At 33.7% G+C, this 19,420-nt stretch overlaps 1 protein-coding gene across 5 annotated transcripts in view; it reads left to right on the forward strand.

Moving 5' to 3' along the window:
• Positions 1-19,420, forward strand: part of LOC129747392 (protein Teyrha-meyrha) — a 109,821-nt gene that overhangs the window by 87,398 nt on the left and 3,003 nt on the right. For all 5 annotated transcript variants that reach the window (XR_008737501.1, XM_055741588.1, XM_055741590.1 and 2 more), the window contains 2 exons: positions 12,419-12,648; positions 12,761-12,952. Coding sequence is in view for 4 of the 5 variants with exons in the window: in XM_055741588.1 (XP_055597563.1) it covers positions 12,419-12,648; positions 12,761-12,952 (422 nt within the window). In the remaining variant the exon portion in view is untranslated. The remainder of the gene's footprint in view (positions 1-12,418; positions 12,649-12,760; positions 12,953-19,420) is intronic.

The raw sequence follows: 19,420 nt of genomic DNA on the forward strand, positions 1-19,420 counted from the left end.
GGGATTGGGAATCGAAATCGGATAAAAAATTTGAATTTCACACCGGATGGAAGCAGAATTGTAGTCTGATTTTTTGCTTTCACTTGTTTTTTTCTGTGGATGAAAAACATAAAAAGAATTTAATTAAGTGTGCCGTGAAGGAAAAAAAACACTCGAAAATTGGGAGAATAAAAAGATTGAAATCGGAATCAAATTTAAGATTGTCTCGCGTTTTTTTATTCGAGCGCCATATGGCTTCAGACAGTTCTTTTGAGATACAAATTCCAACAAAAAGTGTTTTTATTGTTTTTCATTACTATTGATCATCAAGAAGTTTATTTGTAACATGATACACAACAATGAATATACATAGTTCTTAAGTACTGATACATACTTTTTTATAAAATTTTTAGTTTTTCGAACTAAAAAAATGCATTGTTGCGGCCAAGCGTTTGCTTATTATACACCTCAGGAAGCATCTTTATATAATTTCAAAAAATGTTACAAAGAATAAAACTATTTTTCAAAGTCACCGACACTGCATGACACTAGACCAAAGCATTCCCTAAATTTTAAACATAGCATAGTTATAAAATGAATTACCCTAGAAAGCCGCTACTTGTAGATTGATGATTGTTAATCTTGCAGAAAAAATTAACGGTTTCTTTCAAAAAACTTTAAAGTTTACACTAATGGTTGAGCCATTTTTAACAAAAGAAATAATACAAAAACCAAAAAAAATACAGAGAATATGTTTAAAAAATGAACAAAAATAGTAAATAGTTACACAAATTAAATGAAAACAATAAAAGTATTAAAGTTTTCATAACAATGACTTTAGACGTCTTCCATTTTGTCCTTCTTTTTAAAAAAAAAAAATGTCAAACTTTTTGATAGTTATTCCTACCAAATGTCCAACTTTTCTATATGTTATTCGGTAAACCCATGAAAGAGATGGTTTCCGGCAATATTTTCAACAACTTTTTCTGACACCGCTGTAGAAAGTCTATCGAATATTTGATATTAAAATTTTAATTCATAAAATAATTTTGTTGAATACTGCAAAACGATTGGAATTATGATTTTAGAAATATCAAAGATTCAATTTGGGGTTAATTTTTTTTTTCAATTTCGTTAAAAACGTCGTATTTGGGAATTTATCATTGAATTAGAAACTTTAATTTCCAATTCATTGTTCTCGTCCACAGTTCTGTACAAAAAGTGCACCAAATGTGTTGCGGTTCGGATTAATAAACACAAGATTTTTTGTAGCAATACACTGCACCTTTGATTAAGGTTTTTTCACCGTTGGTGTTACTTTTTATATTTAATTTGTTGATTAGTTTTAGAAAATCATACTCACAATACTTGGAAAAGATTACTAGCTCTTTGAGATCTAGGACTACTGATATTGACGTATTTCTTTCAATTTTGCATTGAAAAAACCTGAACGCCCCTCATTTCGAAGGTGTGTGTGGGTAGAATGTTGCTTCTATTTTAATTTTGGAATTCATTCTTCAGTTGTCAAAATGCTGTCCAAGAAGAAGAGCAGCATATCAAAATTTTGCTCGCGCATCGCGAAAATCCGAGCTACTCGCACGCAAATCTGGCAAAATCGCTCAAAGTTGCCAAATCAACCGTTACAAATGTAATTAAAGTGTTTGGGGAACGTTTGTCGACAGCCAGGAAGTCTGGATCGGGGGGAAATCGAAAACCGGAAGCCGCTGAGACGACAAAGAGAGTTGCAGGTAGTTTCAAGCGAAACTCTAACCTCTCTTTCCGAGTGGCCGCAAATAAGCTGGGTGTATCGTCTACAACCGTGCATCGAGCCAAAAAACGAGCCGGACTATCGACTTACAAGAAGGTAGTGACTCCAAATCGCGATGATAAACAAAATACGACGGCCAAAACGCGATCCCGGAGGACGATGCTGACGAAGTTTGACTGCGTGGTAATGGACGACGAAACCTACGTCAAAGCCGACTACAAGCAGCTTCCGGGACAGGAGTTTTATACGGCAAAAGGAAGGGGAAAGGAAGCAGATATTTTCAAGCACATTAAACTGTCAAAGCTCGCGAAAAAATATCTGGTTTGGCAAACCATCTGTACCTGTGCCTGTGGCTTGAAAAGCAGCATTTTCATAGCTTTTGTGGACTGTCAACCAAGAAATTTACGTGAAAGAGTGTTTGAATAAACGTCTGCTGCCTTTCCCGAAGAAACACGGTTGTTCCGTACTGTTTTGGCCGGATTTGGCATCTTGCCATTACGGTAAAAAGGCCATGGAGTGGTACGTTGTACTAACTGAGTAATTTGATCTAGAAACGGTTGAAACCAGTCGATTTCTACACCCATAAAAGAGGTTGCAAAAATCCAATGCCTATTTAGCAAATCTCTGTGCCAAAAATGCGCTGAAAGTGTACTGTACCAAAGATGAAATGGTTGAAAATCACTAATCTATATGTATAAAAATGAATTTCTGTCTGTCTTTCTGTCTGTCTGTCTGTCTGTTCCCTATAGACTCGGAAACTAACGAACCGATTTGCGTGAAACTTGGCAGGTGGGGGTATTGGAGGCCGGGGAAGGTTCCTATTATTGTTTGAGACCTCTCCCTCTCTCATTAAGGGAGGGAGGCGCCCCCTAAACAAAAGACAATTTTTTGCATAGCTCGAGAACCAGCAAATTGTATCAACTTTGGCATGGGGTGGTATTTGGAAACTGCATAACTCAAGAACTACAACAGCAAATGGAACCAAGTTTGGCATGGAACGATATTTGGGTACGAAAAATGCGTCTATGAATATTTGGTATTTCTCACTCCTTCAAAGAGGTGGATGAAATAAGGGAGGAGAGGTCTCCTTTACAGTTTTCAGTATAACTGGAGAGTTGATCGAGCAAATTGAACCATATTTGGCATGTGAGGGTATTTGGATACGAGAAACGTTTCTTTTATAAATTGAAGCCCCAAACTTTTTTCAGAGGAAAGATATAAAGGGGGAAAAGGGGGCTTCCATACAACTTTTTGTGTAACTCGAAAATTAATTGAGCACCTGAAAAAAGTATTTGAGTACGAAAAATACTTTTTCTATGTTAAACAATTCCTTTCTTGCAGTAGGATGAATAGGGAATATAGGAAGGGAAGAGAAGGCTTACATTTAACTTTTTTTTTATGAAATCCGAGAAATGGACAAAACTTGACATGGAAAATCATTTTGCTATGATTCTATGATTATCTGACACAGCATCCTCCTGTTAGTGAGTAGATACATAGGAGAAGGGAGGTGAGCCCATTACAATTTTGTTAGCATAAGTTCTCAATTTATGCTAACGAAGCCAACAAGTGGAATAAATATGGAATGGAAAGGTACTTGATTACGAGTTTATGTTTTTCCGAATGTTATAGACCCTTACGCTTTACAGTGTAGAGAGGGGAAGAAAGAAGGGGGCCCCTTATAAATTATGTTGTAAAGTTTAAAAACTTATCAACTAATAGAGTTATATTTGCTATAAGAGGATTTTTGAGCACGAAAAAATGGGTATGATTATTAAAGACCACGACATCCATTCAGCAGGGGGTGAAGGGATGGAGGCTCTCTTATCAGTTTTCAGCATAAATTCAGAGAATATCAAACAAAAACAACCATATTTTATAAGTTAGATTGTTTGCATACGATTAATTTGAGACCCTCCATTTTCAGGGCAGAGCTTAAAGAAGCAGATTAAAACTATCAGATCTTTAACATCAATTTATAGATCAAAATTCAGAAAATTCGTTTAAGTCTTCTTTGTGTTGTAATTCGAAACTCCAGCTGCAGCCGTCATTTTAAAGCGGTTTTAAAATAATGCCAACAAAACAATAAAGGTTTGAATAATTTCTGAAAATGTTTAGGAAAGGAGTAGCAAAGCACACCCAGCAAACATTTTTGTAGGTTTATTTCTCAACAACTTTGTTATACGTTTCATATACATTATAGAATGATCGTATAAAACTCGAAAAAACAGCTTTTACCAACCAAAGTGGAGGCAATATACATACAAATTTTCAACTTCTGGCTAAAGCGATAAGAATATACGATTTCGACACCATATTCATACATACTGAAAGAATGCAAGAGAGTACACATTGCCAGCGACAATATTTACTGCCTCTGTCATTGGGCATTTCCTGCAAATACACCATCTAATTTTTAGCAAATTGGTTGCACTGCTGGTCGCAAAGAGAACAACAAAGCTGTTCTCTTTTTTGACCCATGCGGGAGAAAAATAAGGAATGAAATCGTCTTCAAAATCTACAAACATGGCGGACTTTTAATCATATCCGATTTAAACCATTTAATCCGACTTCGAGTAACGATTTTTACGACCCTTTACTTGTGTTAGTTGGAATTACGATTCGCAGTGAATTTTTTAATGACTTGAGTTATCATTTTTAATGCGATTTCATGTTTGCTGGGCACCGGGTCAGCTAGTGCTCTATGAACATGACCCTGCATTCAAGAGAAAGATGAAAAAAATATAAGAGATTTTCTTTCCAAAAAAAATTAGTGAGCATCGAACTCACTGCAACATCTCATCTGAGCTTGCCAGTCCGATGTCTTACCCAGTGCACCATCTGAGTCGGTTAATAAACGAAAGTTTATTGGCATAGTGATGAATGTTTTTACAAACACACAGCACTCGTTTACAAAAACACAGCACTCGGTACATCATTCGAAAATATCTTTGCTGACGGATTGTTTCCATTCTGCTTTGTCATATGCAGACATATGCAATGCTGCTGCACTGGGAGGATAATGCCAGCTATTAGAAAGCTTGTTAATGCCGGTACGTCATAGAATCTTATACCGATAATTCAACTTCCAAGGAAGATTATTGGAGTAGAGTCTGATTTGTGGGTGTAGATTTGTTCACATAAGAAATTATGGTACACAATAATTTTTCACGAAGTTTGGTAGATAACAAAATACGTTTTATTCGAAAATCTTCAATGTGCATTTTGCTTAAAATGCTCAAAGTACTGTAGCTTTTCATACAAAATTTGAACAATCGTTATCAAATTAGTTCGTTCTAAAAGTTTAAATCTTTTGATTAATCATTTTGAGCCTTAGGCACAGACAGCTACCTCAACATAACTCTTACGGTAAGAGTCCCACCAAATTCTATGGAACTATCATAAGCTTGCAATCAAAATTGATGCAACAATGCATTTATCTCGTTTTTTTTTTGTTTAAATTCAATTTAACCCATCTTCTCTGAAGAATAACTCCCCGCACCATAAAAAATCTTAGCTTAAGGTTTTTGAATAACTAATGAAAGCGACACTACTAGTTTGTCTGTGAACAACAGATCCCCATCCAATAAAGTTCTCTAACAAATACCTACGTACCTCCTTCGTTCTCCGGAAGAGGTAAAGGAAATGTCCCGAGTGGTAAAGGTGGTTATTTACGAAAGGAAGCTAGTTGGTACCTACTCCCAAAAATCCAAGTTTGGATTTTTCGACAAGCTTCTCGCCTCTCACCCTGTTGACTCAGTTCGGTCGGTATCCAACAATTGGGCCCAGAGCATAAAACACTTTCACGTTAGATTTATTTCCAGCTATGCTAATCCGGAAGAGTCGTATTTCCTCTGGCTTTCCAGTGTTCGAGTGTTGATGTTTTCGGTGCTGTCCTCTCCCAGTTCCGATTCCGAGGATGGGACAATTTAGTTGGCTCGGTCGTTTGACAGAACTCCGGCCCAGGCTAGCTTGCTCCAGTCCCAATGCGCCATCACCCATAAAGACGATTAGGATAATTGCTGTTAACAAATCTGTCGTGCGATGCAGATCTCTCGGCCCGGTGTGGTTATGGGAATGTGTCATGTCGAGTCGGTATGCGGGTATGTGGCATGGAATGGCCACATGTCGACAGACGTCGGGCAATTTCCCGTACATGTGGCTTGCATTCTGATGTAACTAGTAGAATTTTTCGGTGGTAACTATCCTATTCGTTTCAATCCTTGCCTAGCCTGGGTTCGTCGTCGTGTGCCATTTTGGGAAAAAGTCAGCCGCTGCGCTGCTGTGTGGATGAGTGAGGGGGTCAGGCTTCCTGCCAAAACCAGCCGAATTAGATTGCTAAAATTGGTTCACACTTCTCCGGAATACCAAATATCAACCAGAATGAGTGGAGCCACATATCAGTTGAAAAATTTGACTGAGAGAGGAAAAAAAACAAAAACCTCCCCAGCATAGTCGGAAAATTTACCACAAAAAGCTGTCATTTTCCAGCTCAACTGCGTGCCATTAAAACTGTGTGGGTGTGGATGATGGTCAGAAAAAAAGTGGCCAAACGAGTTTGGAGAAAGAGATAACACAATTTTTGCGGTTTTTGCTGTTTTGTAATTGGTGTATTTTGCTACGGGTACATTTGAATGTAGGTTCATGCTGTGATTGTAATAGCATTTTTTCTCTCTATTCGCTCTTTACCTTTACGCTAAATTAACATCTGATGGGTAATTTCCGTTGCTGGGTTGTGGGTTCAAATGTTTGCTTTTTTTTATTTTCTAACTATTTTCGATTAAATCCAAATGTTTGTTTTAGGTGGATTAAACCACTAACTGTGTGTCATTGGAGCTGTACAGGAGATAATTAATTTTTGATTGATTCTGCTGACATATGGTTTGGTCCTATTTAACCACGCTCAAAAGTTGCTATAAGGGGTTAATTTTTTCTGCTGATGTTTTATTGTAATTGTCCAGTCTGGTTTGCGTTGGAAAGTTTTAAAACAATAATTCAACACATGAACATCACATTCCAATTGTTTGGCGTCTTCGGATTCGTAGATTCTTCATATGCATCACTCAAGCAACAATTTAAACTATTAAACGTTTGAGAAAGAAATGGGCGATTTTTTCATAATATATTGAAACACAGATTTTGATTTCGTGACATTTTTATAAAGTTTTTGAACCAGTTTTTTAGCAGTTAAGATAGCTCAAAAGAATTTACTAAACCTTTAAAGATTATTTTTATAAGTTTTCTGCTGCGGTTTAAAGATGTAAGGAATAAAAGATTGCTCAGAGGTTGTTCTTTCTTCGGTAAGTCGGGCAGAGTGGCTGAAAAAAATCAGATTTGTAACTCTGTTGATACTGTTTTGAGAGATTTCTGAACACGATCCAGTAATACAACTCACATTTTATAAGTGTTATGTACAGTTAAATAAACGTTTCCTTTTAAGTGCCCATTATGTCCTTATCTTTCCTACTTTTATTAAAAAGAGGGTTGCTCATTTTGTCCCGAGTACCAGTTTCATTTGAATGAAAAATCTATGAAACAAATATATCAACTATATTGAAAGAAAGTATAATTCCTTAAGAACAATAAGATTGAAAACCCTCAACCCTCTACTGCATACGAGCCCAGATATGTCCTCGACATTTTTTTCACATTTTTTAGCTTAATTCAGTAGGGGAGAGTGAGGATACTTGATTCCTTAGCTATATCTCGGAACTGGAATTACAAAGATCAAATGTTCTAGCAAAATGTGCCAAATAGAGCAAAATAACAATGCTTGTAATTTAAACAATTTTAACAAAATAGTTGTTTGAATAATTGAACTTTGTTTGAAAAATTTCACAAAATGTAACTTGAAGATCTTTTATCATCACTTTAAAATGTGCCTTACATGGTAAAATTATATCCAAAAGATTTGTTCCAATATATCAATCGTTCGAGCATTATATGAATTTCATGATGCCATGTTTTCAAAGCAATCAAAAACTCCCAACTTTTTTCAGAAAAAGTTTTCTGAATTGTTGATTATGGATATAATTGATCCCTAGAGTTAAAAACGGCATATTCTTCTTCTGAATGGATCGTTATCATTGCTGATTACGAGATTTCTGAGATTTATCCAAAAACTAATATTGATCCAACAATTGCCTGAAGAAAAGGGCTAAAATAATTAATTTTCTATTAATTATAAAAAAAATAGCGCCTTTAAGTATGCAATGTCATTAGCGTTGAGACAAAGTTCTAGAATTTTCTTCTTCTGTCAGCTATAAATTGTGAAATGAGAACAAACATGACCAAAATAGTCAAATAACATTCTATCTTGGGGTTTGGTTTGATTTTTATTCAAGGATTAGGGCTTCCTGAATAAAAGATCAAATCTACTTTAATAGGGGATCAAGTCTCGCTTAACTTCAGAAAAATCGCAATTTTTTTACTCTCACGAAAATACTTCTATATCATCTACGGGTTCAAGTATCGTTCTAATTTATGGAGCATAGAAACTTGAAGTTACAAGCTGTCAGAAAATGCAAAAGACGGCGAGTTGCTAATTTTTTTCAAAAAGATATGGTAAAAATAAGAAAAGGGGATCAAGTATCCCCACTCTCCTCAACTGTTAAAGATTTCAAACAAATTTATGCATCAAAAAGCCAATCATCAATAATAAAACTTAAAAAGAAAAATTACCAATTTTATATTTCTTTTCTAACACAATTTAAACAATTGATACTAACGAAAACACAATTTTGTTTTTTTGGCATAAATTGCTTAGTTAGAGGTCGATGAAGTTATTTCCACCAACTAAACTTGTTTTTCTCAACGAATTCATATTTCATGCAGTTGAGGGTAAAATAATATCACATGACATGGCTATTCTGGAAGCGATCCCCGTTGGCTCCGGTACTTCGGAAGAGTAGCTGTGAGATGTGAAAATTATGATCAACCAATGGAAAATGACTTTCAAAATAAATTTGTAAACCCAGAAATTTATTTGTCGCTAAGTGAAATTCTGTATTTTTTTTAAATTGAGACATGATAAATTGAATCAAATAACTTAATGTTCATTAGAGATGTTTAATTTTAAAATTCATTGGATTTAAAAATTACGTCACTTTTAAATTACACATCTGCAAAATTTTACAGGCGTTCAATGTTCTACTCTCACAGAAAATTTCGTCATATATGTAATTTTTCACATTTGTTCTGAATAGAGTGTCCATTTCCTAGCCATTTTAGCGTTCTCAGGAATCGGGAAATCCGACGATTCTTTTCCCGATAAAAATTGAAAATGAAGATCTTAACACTCTACTGCATACAAAACCTTATCTGTGGTATTATAAAAATTTTACGTAGTAGTATTGCAAAACATTTCAAACTTTTTCAATGCCTCAAAAATTCAATTAGCAATTCTAAAACCCAAGACCCAAAAACTAAGTACTTAAACCGACAAACTTGACTGATTCTTACTGCAAAAATTTACAATAATTGATAAAGATTTTTCACTACCGAACGAAGTTGGTTTGCTAGACTTCAGGTTATTCATCAAACCTCGTAAATTTTCAGATAACTATCCTCTGGTTTTAAAATCTGTCAGTTTTTGCCGATGATTTTGCAACTGTCAACAGTTTGCGAAACGGAAGTTCTTAATAATGAGTGATGCAGATAGTACTTTTATTTTATGTTTTCAAACGAAAAAACATTCTTTATCAAATTCAATGTTTTAACAAGTTTTTAGGAAAAAACTGTTAAAGTTTAAGCCGTATATCAAGAAAGATTAATCATTTTCCTTGCTCAACCTGCTCCATTTTTCTAATTTCAATCGTATGAATTTTGAGTAATTTAGCATATTTTAATGGTTTCGGAAATTCCCGAGATATTTTAACGTATCCCGGAAATTCCCGGTCGGGAAATCCTCAATAGAACACTCTTGTTCTGAAGTGTGTAGATAAAATATGTCTACAAAAACAGTTTAGATTGAGTCAAGGAATTTAAAGGTAACATTGGGTGCTTTGAGACACTAAAACCAAAATTTAGCTCTTTTATTCCTCTGACAGATATTTGTTTAAGATTAACGTACAAAAATGCAAGTAAATTTATTTGAACAATTCGTTAGTCATGTTGACAATTTTGTGGATAAATATAATATTTTAATTTTATCATCCAAGTTTTTCTTCTTCCGTTTGTTATAAAAAAGAAATTAGTCATGAATTCTAGGAAATAACAATAGTTTTTTTTTTTTTCATTTAAAGCCCTTACATCAAAGTTGCCAAAAAAATTTTGGTGTTTTTGCGAAAAAAATTCTGACTTTCTGTGATTGCACCCAAGATTTCTGTGTTGGTTATCTGTGATGAAAATAGCATAAATTTCTTTGAAAAGTCATGAAAAATTGAGCATGTTTTACATCTTACTCAATAAAAATAACCAATTTCATCATGTTTTATACGGATTTTTGTTTAAAGCTAAAATTTATCGTTTAAAATATAATTTTAGTGAAGAGGAGCGAAGGCCATAGAAGCTCAAAACGTATGGACAATTAGTGAAAACGTTTTAATCATTCTAAAACTCGCCGAAAAAAGTTGATTAAATGTTAAGTTAATAACGCCAATCGATTCTTCATATTTCAAACCAAAACAAGTAATTTTTTTATTTCTTTTTTCAATTTTATTTATATACCTACTTTTCAATAAAAAAAATAGATTTTTTTTTTTAAATATACGGAAATGATCTTATTTGGTAAAGTTAGAATTATTCTAAACGTAAATATGGCGGTTCTAAGAATAATCCTAAATCAATTACCATCTTTAAATTTAAAAAAAAAATCCACATGTTTTTGAGCCAAAAACAAATGTCATTCTCTATGAAGCGTCTTATCCTTGAAAGTAAGACATCTGTAAATCAATCAAAATATGTTTTTATGTATTACTGTCAATCATCATCAACTGACTTTTCTACAAGTTATAATCTTTGAAGCTTTGAAATACGTTATCATCATGAAAAAAAAAGTATTTCTGGTTAATGATAGATTAGAATGCATGATGTAAAAGGTGGAACGACCAAAAATTGATCAACTTCAACGCAGCATGAATCCCATCATCGAATGTAAAAAAAAACTGGAAACCTATATTTTTCTTACCACAGATGTGTAGAAAAAGTAATTTGCCAACTTTGTTTTCTGTGCTAGCTTAGGGTTACCATATCCTTCAAAGCCAAAAAGAGTAATCATATTTCAAAATATTTGGGAGAAACGGGAGAAGCCAGGAAATTTTAATTCAAATAGTGACAATTAGTTGCTAGTTAAATATCTAACTTACCTGGCAATAATGACTTTTCAAAAAAATACTTTTACTAATTGAAAGTTATCGTTTTTAGTTTTTGTTCATTTTCTTGCAGATTTTTAGTGAAAAATCAAAGGGTCGTTGGATTATTTGAATGGATAGAGATTAGAACACGTCGGGATGAATAAACCTACTTGGTTTAAAATCCCTGAGAAAAAAGAACCAAAAAAAAAAAAAAAAAGAGATTAGAACATTGCAAACATGACAAAATGCTGCATTTCAAACAGAGTTTAAATTGTTGTTGTGCTCTGTGCCAACTGCTTGGGCGCTGCATATTCAAAGGTGCTGATTTTCTGCACAGTTTATTTCGACGCCTGGGAAAAGCTTTTCTTAAAAACGGTTTTAAAACTTTCGAAGCTGTTGTAGTACTGCTGATAAAACAGCAAACCTGTTTTAAACGAAAATTTGAGATTTTAACCGATTTGTGATGCATTTCATTTTAATTCATCGTTTGGAAAACTCAACAAAGTAGAGAAACCTGAAATACCGTGCCATGAATGCATAAAGGGTTGCATTTCTTTCGGACTTCGTGTACGTATAGGAACACAAACTAAAGAACTGGAAGAAAACAGTTCGTTTCTCAGATAAAATGTCTTTCAACAAAAAGAAGAGTACGCTAGTACATGTACTCTTAAAAGAGTACGTATGGTAACCCTATGCTAGCTCTCCAGTTTTCAAAATGGCTTCCACGAAAGGAGAACGTAGTGTAGAATTTACGCTTTTGTAGTATAATCAGTTAACGAAAAAGTTCTATTTGTCTCAAAAGACGGTGACTAAAATATGAAAATAAAAAATCGCACAAAAATGCTTTGCATAGCCAATGAGTTTGTTTATTTACCTATGTATAACCTATGTAAAAACATTTCATGAATGTTTTGATTTTTGAAAGCTCATGCAAACAAAGCCTGCCATTTTTTTAAACTTCTAAATTGATTCAGATTTCTTATCGATAGATTAAAGTTAAAAATTTTATCATAAAAAAACTGAGTTTCTTCCCCTGTGAGCTTTACAATAAGTAGAACCAATAATTGAAGACTATCTTCATTTCAAGCTTTTTGAGTTTTCTGGATGAATTAATGTGCAAAAATTTCTAATTCCATAAAAATTTCCATACAAAATTAAAAGAATCGACTAAATCCTCTCAAATTTTACCATGATGCTTTGCGACACAAAAGTCATAAAAAATGTATATGGGAGCAAAAAGTCTTTTTTTTGCAGCGGACTTATGAATAAACTTTCAGCATTTAACCACCAAATGAGCCAATCTATACGTCATCATACATAGAAAATTGGATTCCAATCTAATTCCCCTCCACGTTTTCTCTTTTTTCCCCTTAAACAGGAATCGGTCCACCGAAGAAAACCTTCGTCGACACCCCACCACCGAATGCGTGTCCCATCTGTGGCATCCAGATTGCACCGAGTGACCTAGAGACCCACTTTTCGGCCGAACTCAGTCGGCTTTCGAAGATGAGCTCGGCCCCGGAACGGATGGAAATCCGCCGGTCCCTCAGCGTCGATTTACACGCCATGCAGAGTACCGCCCTCCAGGGCCGAAGCAGCAGGTGGGAGGTAAGTGTTCAATCCTCTGCGAACCGCAAATCAAATTCGCCAGATTTTCTCATTACGAATTTTTATTGCAAATTTACACTTTCCCCCCGTTTGGTTACGATTTCGTTCGCAGACGTTCAAAAATATTCGCAACAAGCGGCAGGATCGGCTGCGGGGCAAGCTACGGAAGCGGAAGTTCGACGGCGAGGATGGCTTCGGGCTGCATCTCGGTGCCGTCAACTGCCAATCATGCCCGGTTTGTCACAACCGGTTGCAGCGCACCCAGGAGGAAATCGCTCAACATATCGAGGACTGTGTGAGGAAGGTTAGTGTCACAAGCTGATATGTATATTTATTTTTTAAGCTGCGACCCCATCAAAACTTTTGACCCGTCAATAATCTAATAAGGGAACCTACCCAGTTTGGAAATTAGTATTGATTTGCTCCATTTTGGACACTGAATTCGAAACTCGGTATCAGCAAAGATGTGCGCTTAAATAATAGCGGCAGGTTATCCTTAGATATGTGAAAATTGTACCTCCATTTGAGATACTGAATTTGAAGTCGTTCCTTATGTAGATCAATAACGTTTAGATCATTGATAATCTGGAATCTGGATCTTAAATGGTTTGGCAGATTTTTATTTTGTTCCGAAAACAAAACTGGACAAAAGTTGTGTTAAGGCTAATCCACTCAAGGCAACTTGGCATTGTTTTCCGAACGAAATTCTAAACACAGACTGTCTCGCTTGTCTCGTCTCGCTCTCTGCTTTAGCTTTAGTTTAGGCATTGTTAGAATCATGGCCGTAGCAAATTCAATTTAAATTCAATTTAAAATTTGGGGTGGTCGCTTAGCCTAATGCAGGATGGCCAGCGAACCGGGAAAACCGGGAAAAAAACCGGGAATCGAAAATAGGACCGGGAAAACCAAGAAAAAACCGGGAAAATCATCAAACGATTATGTTTCTCCATTTAAAAACATATAAATTCCTAAAATTCATTCATTTTATAATGACATAACTTTTTCTCAGAAACTTTACAATCTACAGTCGTTTATTTAAAGATTGCCAGCCATTCGGGAAGAGCGAGGAAATGTCGGATTTTATTTTCATGAGGGAAAAGCCGGGAATACATAGAAAAAATAGTTTTTTTAAACTCAGCGCATACACTTGTCGAGCAAAGAAACATGGTGAATCACGCATATTGTGCACTGCAGTGAATAAAATTTGTTTTAAAAATATAATAAACATTTCACAACTGTGAAGTTTTCACAACGTTAAAACTTGGTAGTTAACATTTAAAGCGCTTATTAATCAAAGATTTTGTATCTTCGTGCACTTTCTTTGCGAATATCTTGCAAAAAATATATCTTCAAAATCTGCATTAAGAAAAAAGTGAAAGGAATTCACAAATTTTCTAAATGCTGCGACTTTATAGTTCTGATGTGAATTCATACGTTGGATTCAGACAGTTTTCGATTGAATCCACGTCTTGAAAACTAAAATTTAATATTAACATCTATTTTATAATTGGAATTATTATACACTAGTCCAGAATAGATCATGTTACAGTATGCATCAGGTGTTAATTTTTTTTTTCAGAAAAATACTTTATGCTGAAACGAAACATGAGAAAATTAGCAAAAATCTAACAAACACATTTAAACTTTGGGAGTTGAGAGTTCGACGAAAATATCGAAAAAAAAAATTTATGCAAACATTTGAATGTTAATAGAACGTTTAAAGACAGATATAAATTCAGTTATTCTTCCATGAAGACCTAACTTTATTTGTGTTTTATGTACTAACACACTAATAATTTTCAAAAACAATCAAAACATAAGTTCAAAAATCAAACATCAAATTGCTGAGAAACGACATAGCCTCAAAGTACTTATTTTATTTGGTTTCGAACATATATAACTCAATTATAACTTTTGAAAATCGGGAATTGTCCCTTGCGGGAAAAATGTCGGAAGCAAAAAAAAATGCTACCATTTTATTCGGTTAATTGATAAACGCACAGAAGGCAGAAGATGTAAAAAGATACTAAGTTTTATGTGATTCTTGTTTACATTTTTCGTTGAAACTAGTATAAATTCAAATTCAAAAATCGAATAAAAATATGCCTTTTCTTAAGATAGGACTGCAAATCCAGACTGAAATTTTAGATAAATTTACCAGAATCTAAGTGAACAGACTCAAACATCTAGGACTCAGCGTATTCTGTAGTGTGATAACCTTTGAGTTTCAAGATTAAACTAAAAAAACCCGATTTAATACACTTTACAGTGGATTGTAGCCTTTCTTACAGCCTGTAAAATATATTTGGGTACATATAAAACAAAATGAACTATGAATTATGATTAATGAATTTCATACGCAATAAATCCAAAATGAATTTAGGAAATAAAGATTCAAAGTTTTTATTAGGATAAAAGTATTTTTATATAATCATAATTTTCATATAAATTAACCTTTTTGAATGACTAGATTCTGGAATATCATGTATGATTTCGTGTCTATGACATTATAATCTAACTCAATTTACTCCTTTTGGAGTTACAGCATATGATATCTTCAAAATGGAAGGGGTATAAAAATTAAGAATACAATTTGAAAAAAGATGCCTGACCATGTATTTCAAATAATTCAACCTCTCAAGTATATGAAACAAATATATAAATAAAATTATTGGATAAAATTTCAAATGCTAGAGTAAAAAACGATACCAAAATGTATAAAATCGTTACAATAAATTTTGAAAATTAAAAATATTGAAAATTTTGAAAGCGAAGTATTTTTAATTTTGTTATTTTGAGATTTTTATTCTGTTTTGTTAATTTTGTCTATTTCGTTAATTTTGTTAATTTGGTCATTTTTTAAATTTTGTCAATAATGTCAATTTTATCAATTTTCATGATTTTGTCAGCATTGTTAGTTCAGTAAATTTTGCCAATTTAACCAATTTTCAAGATTTTGTTTATTCGTCGATTTTAACAATTTTCATTTTCAAAATTGAAAATTCTGTCAATTTTGTCAAATTTGTCAATTTGGTCAGTTTTGTTAATTTTGTCAATTTTGTCAGTTTTATCAAATTAGTCAATTTTGTCAATCTTGTCAATGTTGTCAATTTTGACAGCTTTGCCAATTTTGTCAATTAAGTGCATTTCGTCGATTTTGTCATTGTCAATTTGGCCAATTTTTTCAATTTCCTTCGATTCTGTCAAGTTTGTCAATTTTGTCAATTTGTCAATATTGTAAATTTGGTCAAAATTTAGTCAATTGGGACAATTTTGTAAATTTCGCCAGTCAATTTTGTCAATCTTTTCAATTTTGTCAATTTAGTGAATTTTGACAATTTGGTCAATTTAATCAATTTTGTCACTTTTGTCGATTTTTGTCAGTTTTATCAATCTTGTCAATTTTGTCAATTCAGTGAATTTTGTCGATTTTGTCATAGTCAATTTTGTCAATTCTGCCAATTTTCTCGATTTTGTCAATTTTAAAAATATTATCAATTTTTATGATTTATGATTCAGCTATGTGAATTTTGTCAAATCAATGAATTAAGCCAAGTTTTTCAATTTTGTTAAATTTGTCAGTTTTATCAATTTTGTCAATTTTGTCAATTCAGTGAATTTTGTCCATTTTGTCATCGTCAATTTGATTAATTCTGCCAATTTTCTCGATTTTGTCAATTTTATGATTTTTTCAACTAAGTTATTTTTGTCAAATCAATGAATTATGTCAAGTTTGTCAATTTCGTCAATTTAGTGAAATTGGTCTATTTAGTCATTTTTTTTCAATTTTGTCGATTTTGTCATTTTTGTATTTGGTCAACCTGGCGAAAATGGTTAATTTGGAGTTCTTTCCTGTTTCTTCAACTTTGTCAAAAATGATTATAAGCTTTTTAGCATTATATGCATGTTCCAAAAAAAATCCCAAATGCTTCAAACTCTACTATGGAGGGCTTGGTGGCGCTACTGTTTGGTTGTCATCTTCCATTGGCTTCAGCAAGTGAAATTTCAGATTGACCTCCTTTTTCTCTAGACACCAACCCCAACAACAACAACGCAACGTTAGATCTGAAGAGAGGAAGAGAAAAGGGAACAAAAAAACAAGCCCGAGAGCTTAAAGCTCGAGAGGATTCAGTAGCATTTGTCTTATTGGATTTAATTTGCTTCCACGGGCGAAATACTCTCCTGTCGTTGCTGCTTAAGAAAAAGCTTCGTAAGCACGAACGGCATGTGAGAAGATGAGAGGACATACATCGTCCGCGTACCCGTGTTGTTTTCCCCTTCTCAGAGCAATCTTCCTGAAAATAATGTTGGGCGAAGTTACTATCGCTTACGTACCATGCAGTGTGGGCATGACGTACTCATCAACGACTTCATCAATTTCGGGGTAGTACCCCTTGGTGAAAACCATTTTTATGATTCAAATTCGGGGCTTCGGTTCCGAAATTTTTGTAATGGATCGGTATCACGCTGATCCATATAAATTTAAAAAAAAATCATTGGCCGGGAAAATTCGACCTATCGTCTTCCTCCCACACGGTGTCTGTCACGATGACATCTAACCTGAGTGGGAGTGAAGCCAGTCTGTCCTCCCTTTCACACATCGACAGGACCATACTTTCAGATAGCAAGCGCGTATCTATGACGTCACATATAAACTGACGTCATATATACAATAATCTTGATTTTAGTGATTGCTGGTTGTGGCTAGCAAGCCAAATTGACACGTTTTTTGGAGTGATTATTTGATGATAATTACTATGAAAATTTATTTTTCGAACTATTTTGTTTTTTTTTTCTTTCTTTTATACATTGAAGAGGGAAAAAAATCAAATTTTTTAAGACGAAAATCATTTTTATTGTACTTCCCAGTTTCGCAAAAACGTGTGGACAATGTTTACAAAAAATCACACCAGCACACACAAATACACTGACATCGTCTGAACTCGTCGAGCTGATTCGATAGGTACCTATAAAGGTATATCTAAGACCCAAAATTAAGGATCTCCCAAATCGACCGATAACTATACCTTTCTGTAAGAAAGGCAAAAAGGTCCTTTCACACTTTCACGTTCAACTTGCATCAACATATCTTAATTTTGGGTCAAAAAATCTGGTGGACATATTTATTTTCGTATTTTGAAACAGGGAAAACCATAGAATCTCAATCAGGAAAACCGGGAATCCGGAAATGATAACTCGCTGGCCACCCTGCTAATGGCTAACGTGTCCGGTTTATAAGCCCCCAGCAAACATGAAATCGTTTCAGAAATGATAACTTAAGTCGTTTATAATGGTGATCGAATCGCAATCCCATCTGCGAAGTTAAAAGTTCGTATAAAATGTCGTCTGAAGTCAGTTTAAATCGAATATGATAGAAAGTCCACCATGTAGTAAATTTTGAATTGATTTTGCTCCCGCGCGGGATTCAAGTGAGAAAATCATCGCCATGCTCTCTCTGCAACCAGCAGTGCATCCAGATAGCTAAAAATCAGAAGGGAATTGAGTAATATTGACCAATGAGAGAACTGGAAAATATTGTCGCTGTCAACGATTTGAAGGTTATGAGAGAAAAATCTTGCGCTCTCTTGCATTCTCCCGAAAGGTACGAATAAGGTGTCGGATAACGCGCAATTGGTGTAGTTTTCGTTGCTTAAGAAAAAAATTAAATTTAAGTATGAATAATGCCTCCAATTCGGTAAGAAAATGCAGTTTTTTAAATTTTCATACGATCTTTCTATAAGGTATATGGAACGTATATCAAAACAGCATAAGAATATAGCTAAAAAAATATTTGCAAGGCCATAGGTCCACCACCCTAATACCAAGTTTAAGGAAATTTTGTGAATCTTCAGACGTACAATGAAAATAAATATAACGAAGTGAAACAATGTAACAAAGAAAGCGAAAATTTTAACCTCTACAGAGCATTAAATAAAGTAGATACAAACCAGCCAAAGGACGAAAGTCTCAATAACAAAGACAAGAAAACTACAAGTTTCAGATGAATATCACAAATATAAAGGATATTTTGAGTTTATTTTGGCAGTTTTGTCTTATGAAAAATTCTGATTTTGATCTTTGGAAAAAATAAACAAATTGAAAAATATTCGCTGATAAAAAATTCGTAATCTTCACGTATGAAAATGTGCAGGGAATTTCATACCTTTTCGGTACGTTGTTTAACATTTTGAATATTGCAGTAAAATCAAAAGTCAAATTTCGAACTTCAATCTTAAATTATAATCGGATTTGCAAATACTGCAATTTTTGATCATTTACTTTAACTTTTGAAGATTGCATATATTTTCATCGATGGTTGATATCTTTGAATTTGGTCAAGAGTTTTGTAGATTTAGCTTAATTGAATTGAGCATTGAAAAAGTTTTTTTTTTATTGAAGGGTTCCTAAATTTACGTTTTCTATGCCTTATCAAATAATCTTAATCTACCAAACTCTAGAGCAAATTTTTAAACATAAATTTTTTTTTTTTTTGGGATTTTAAACCAATTGGTTTATTCATCCCCTTAAACATCAATGAAAATTATTTCTCTATTTTGTTTTTTTTTTTATTCTTTTTTCTCAGGGAGTTCTCTATTTTGTTAATTTAGGGTTCGTAATACAAATTTAGCTTACAATTATTAAGATTTGAGTACATATTTTAAAAAGTAGCGATTTCAAATTAAAAGCTACAAAAGTTTTCAAAGTTTTTTTTAATTCAATTGTTTAAGCAACCGCTTTAAGAAGTGGCGATGCTATTTCTTGGAAAAATTAT

Source organism: Uranotaenia lowii, chromosome 2 (genome assembly GCF_029784155.1).
Source record: "Uranotaenia lowii strain MFRU-FL chromosome 2, ASM2978415v1, whole genome shotgun sequence".
In the NCBI taxonomy this organism is placed as follows: Eukaryota; Metazoa; Arthropoda; class Insecta; order Diptera; family Culicidae; genus Uranotaenia; species Uranotaenia lowii.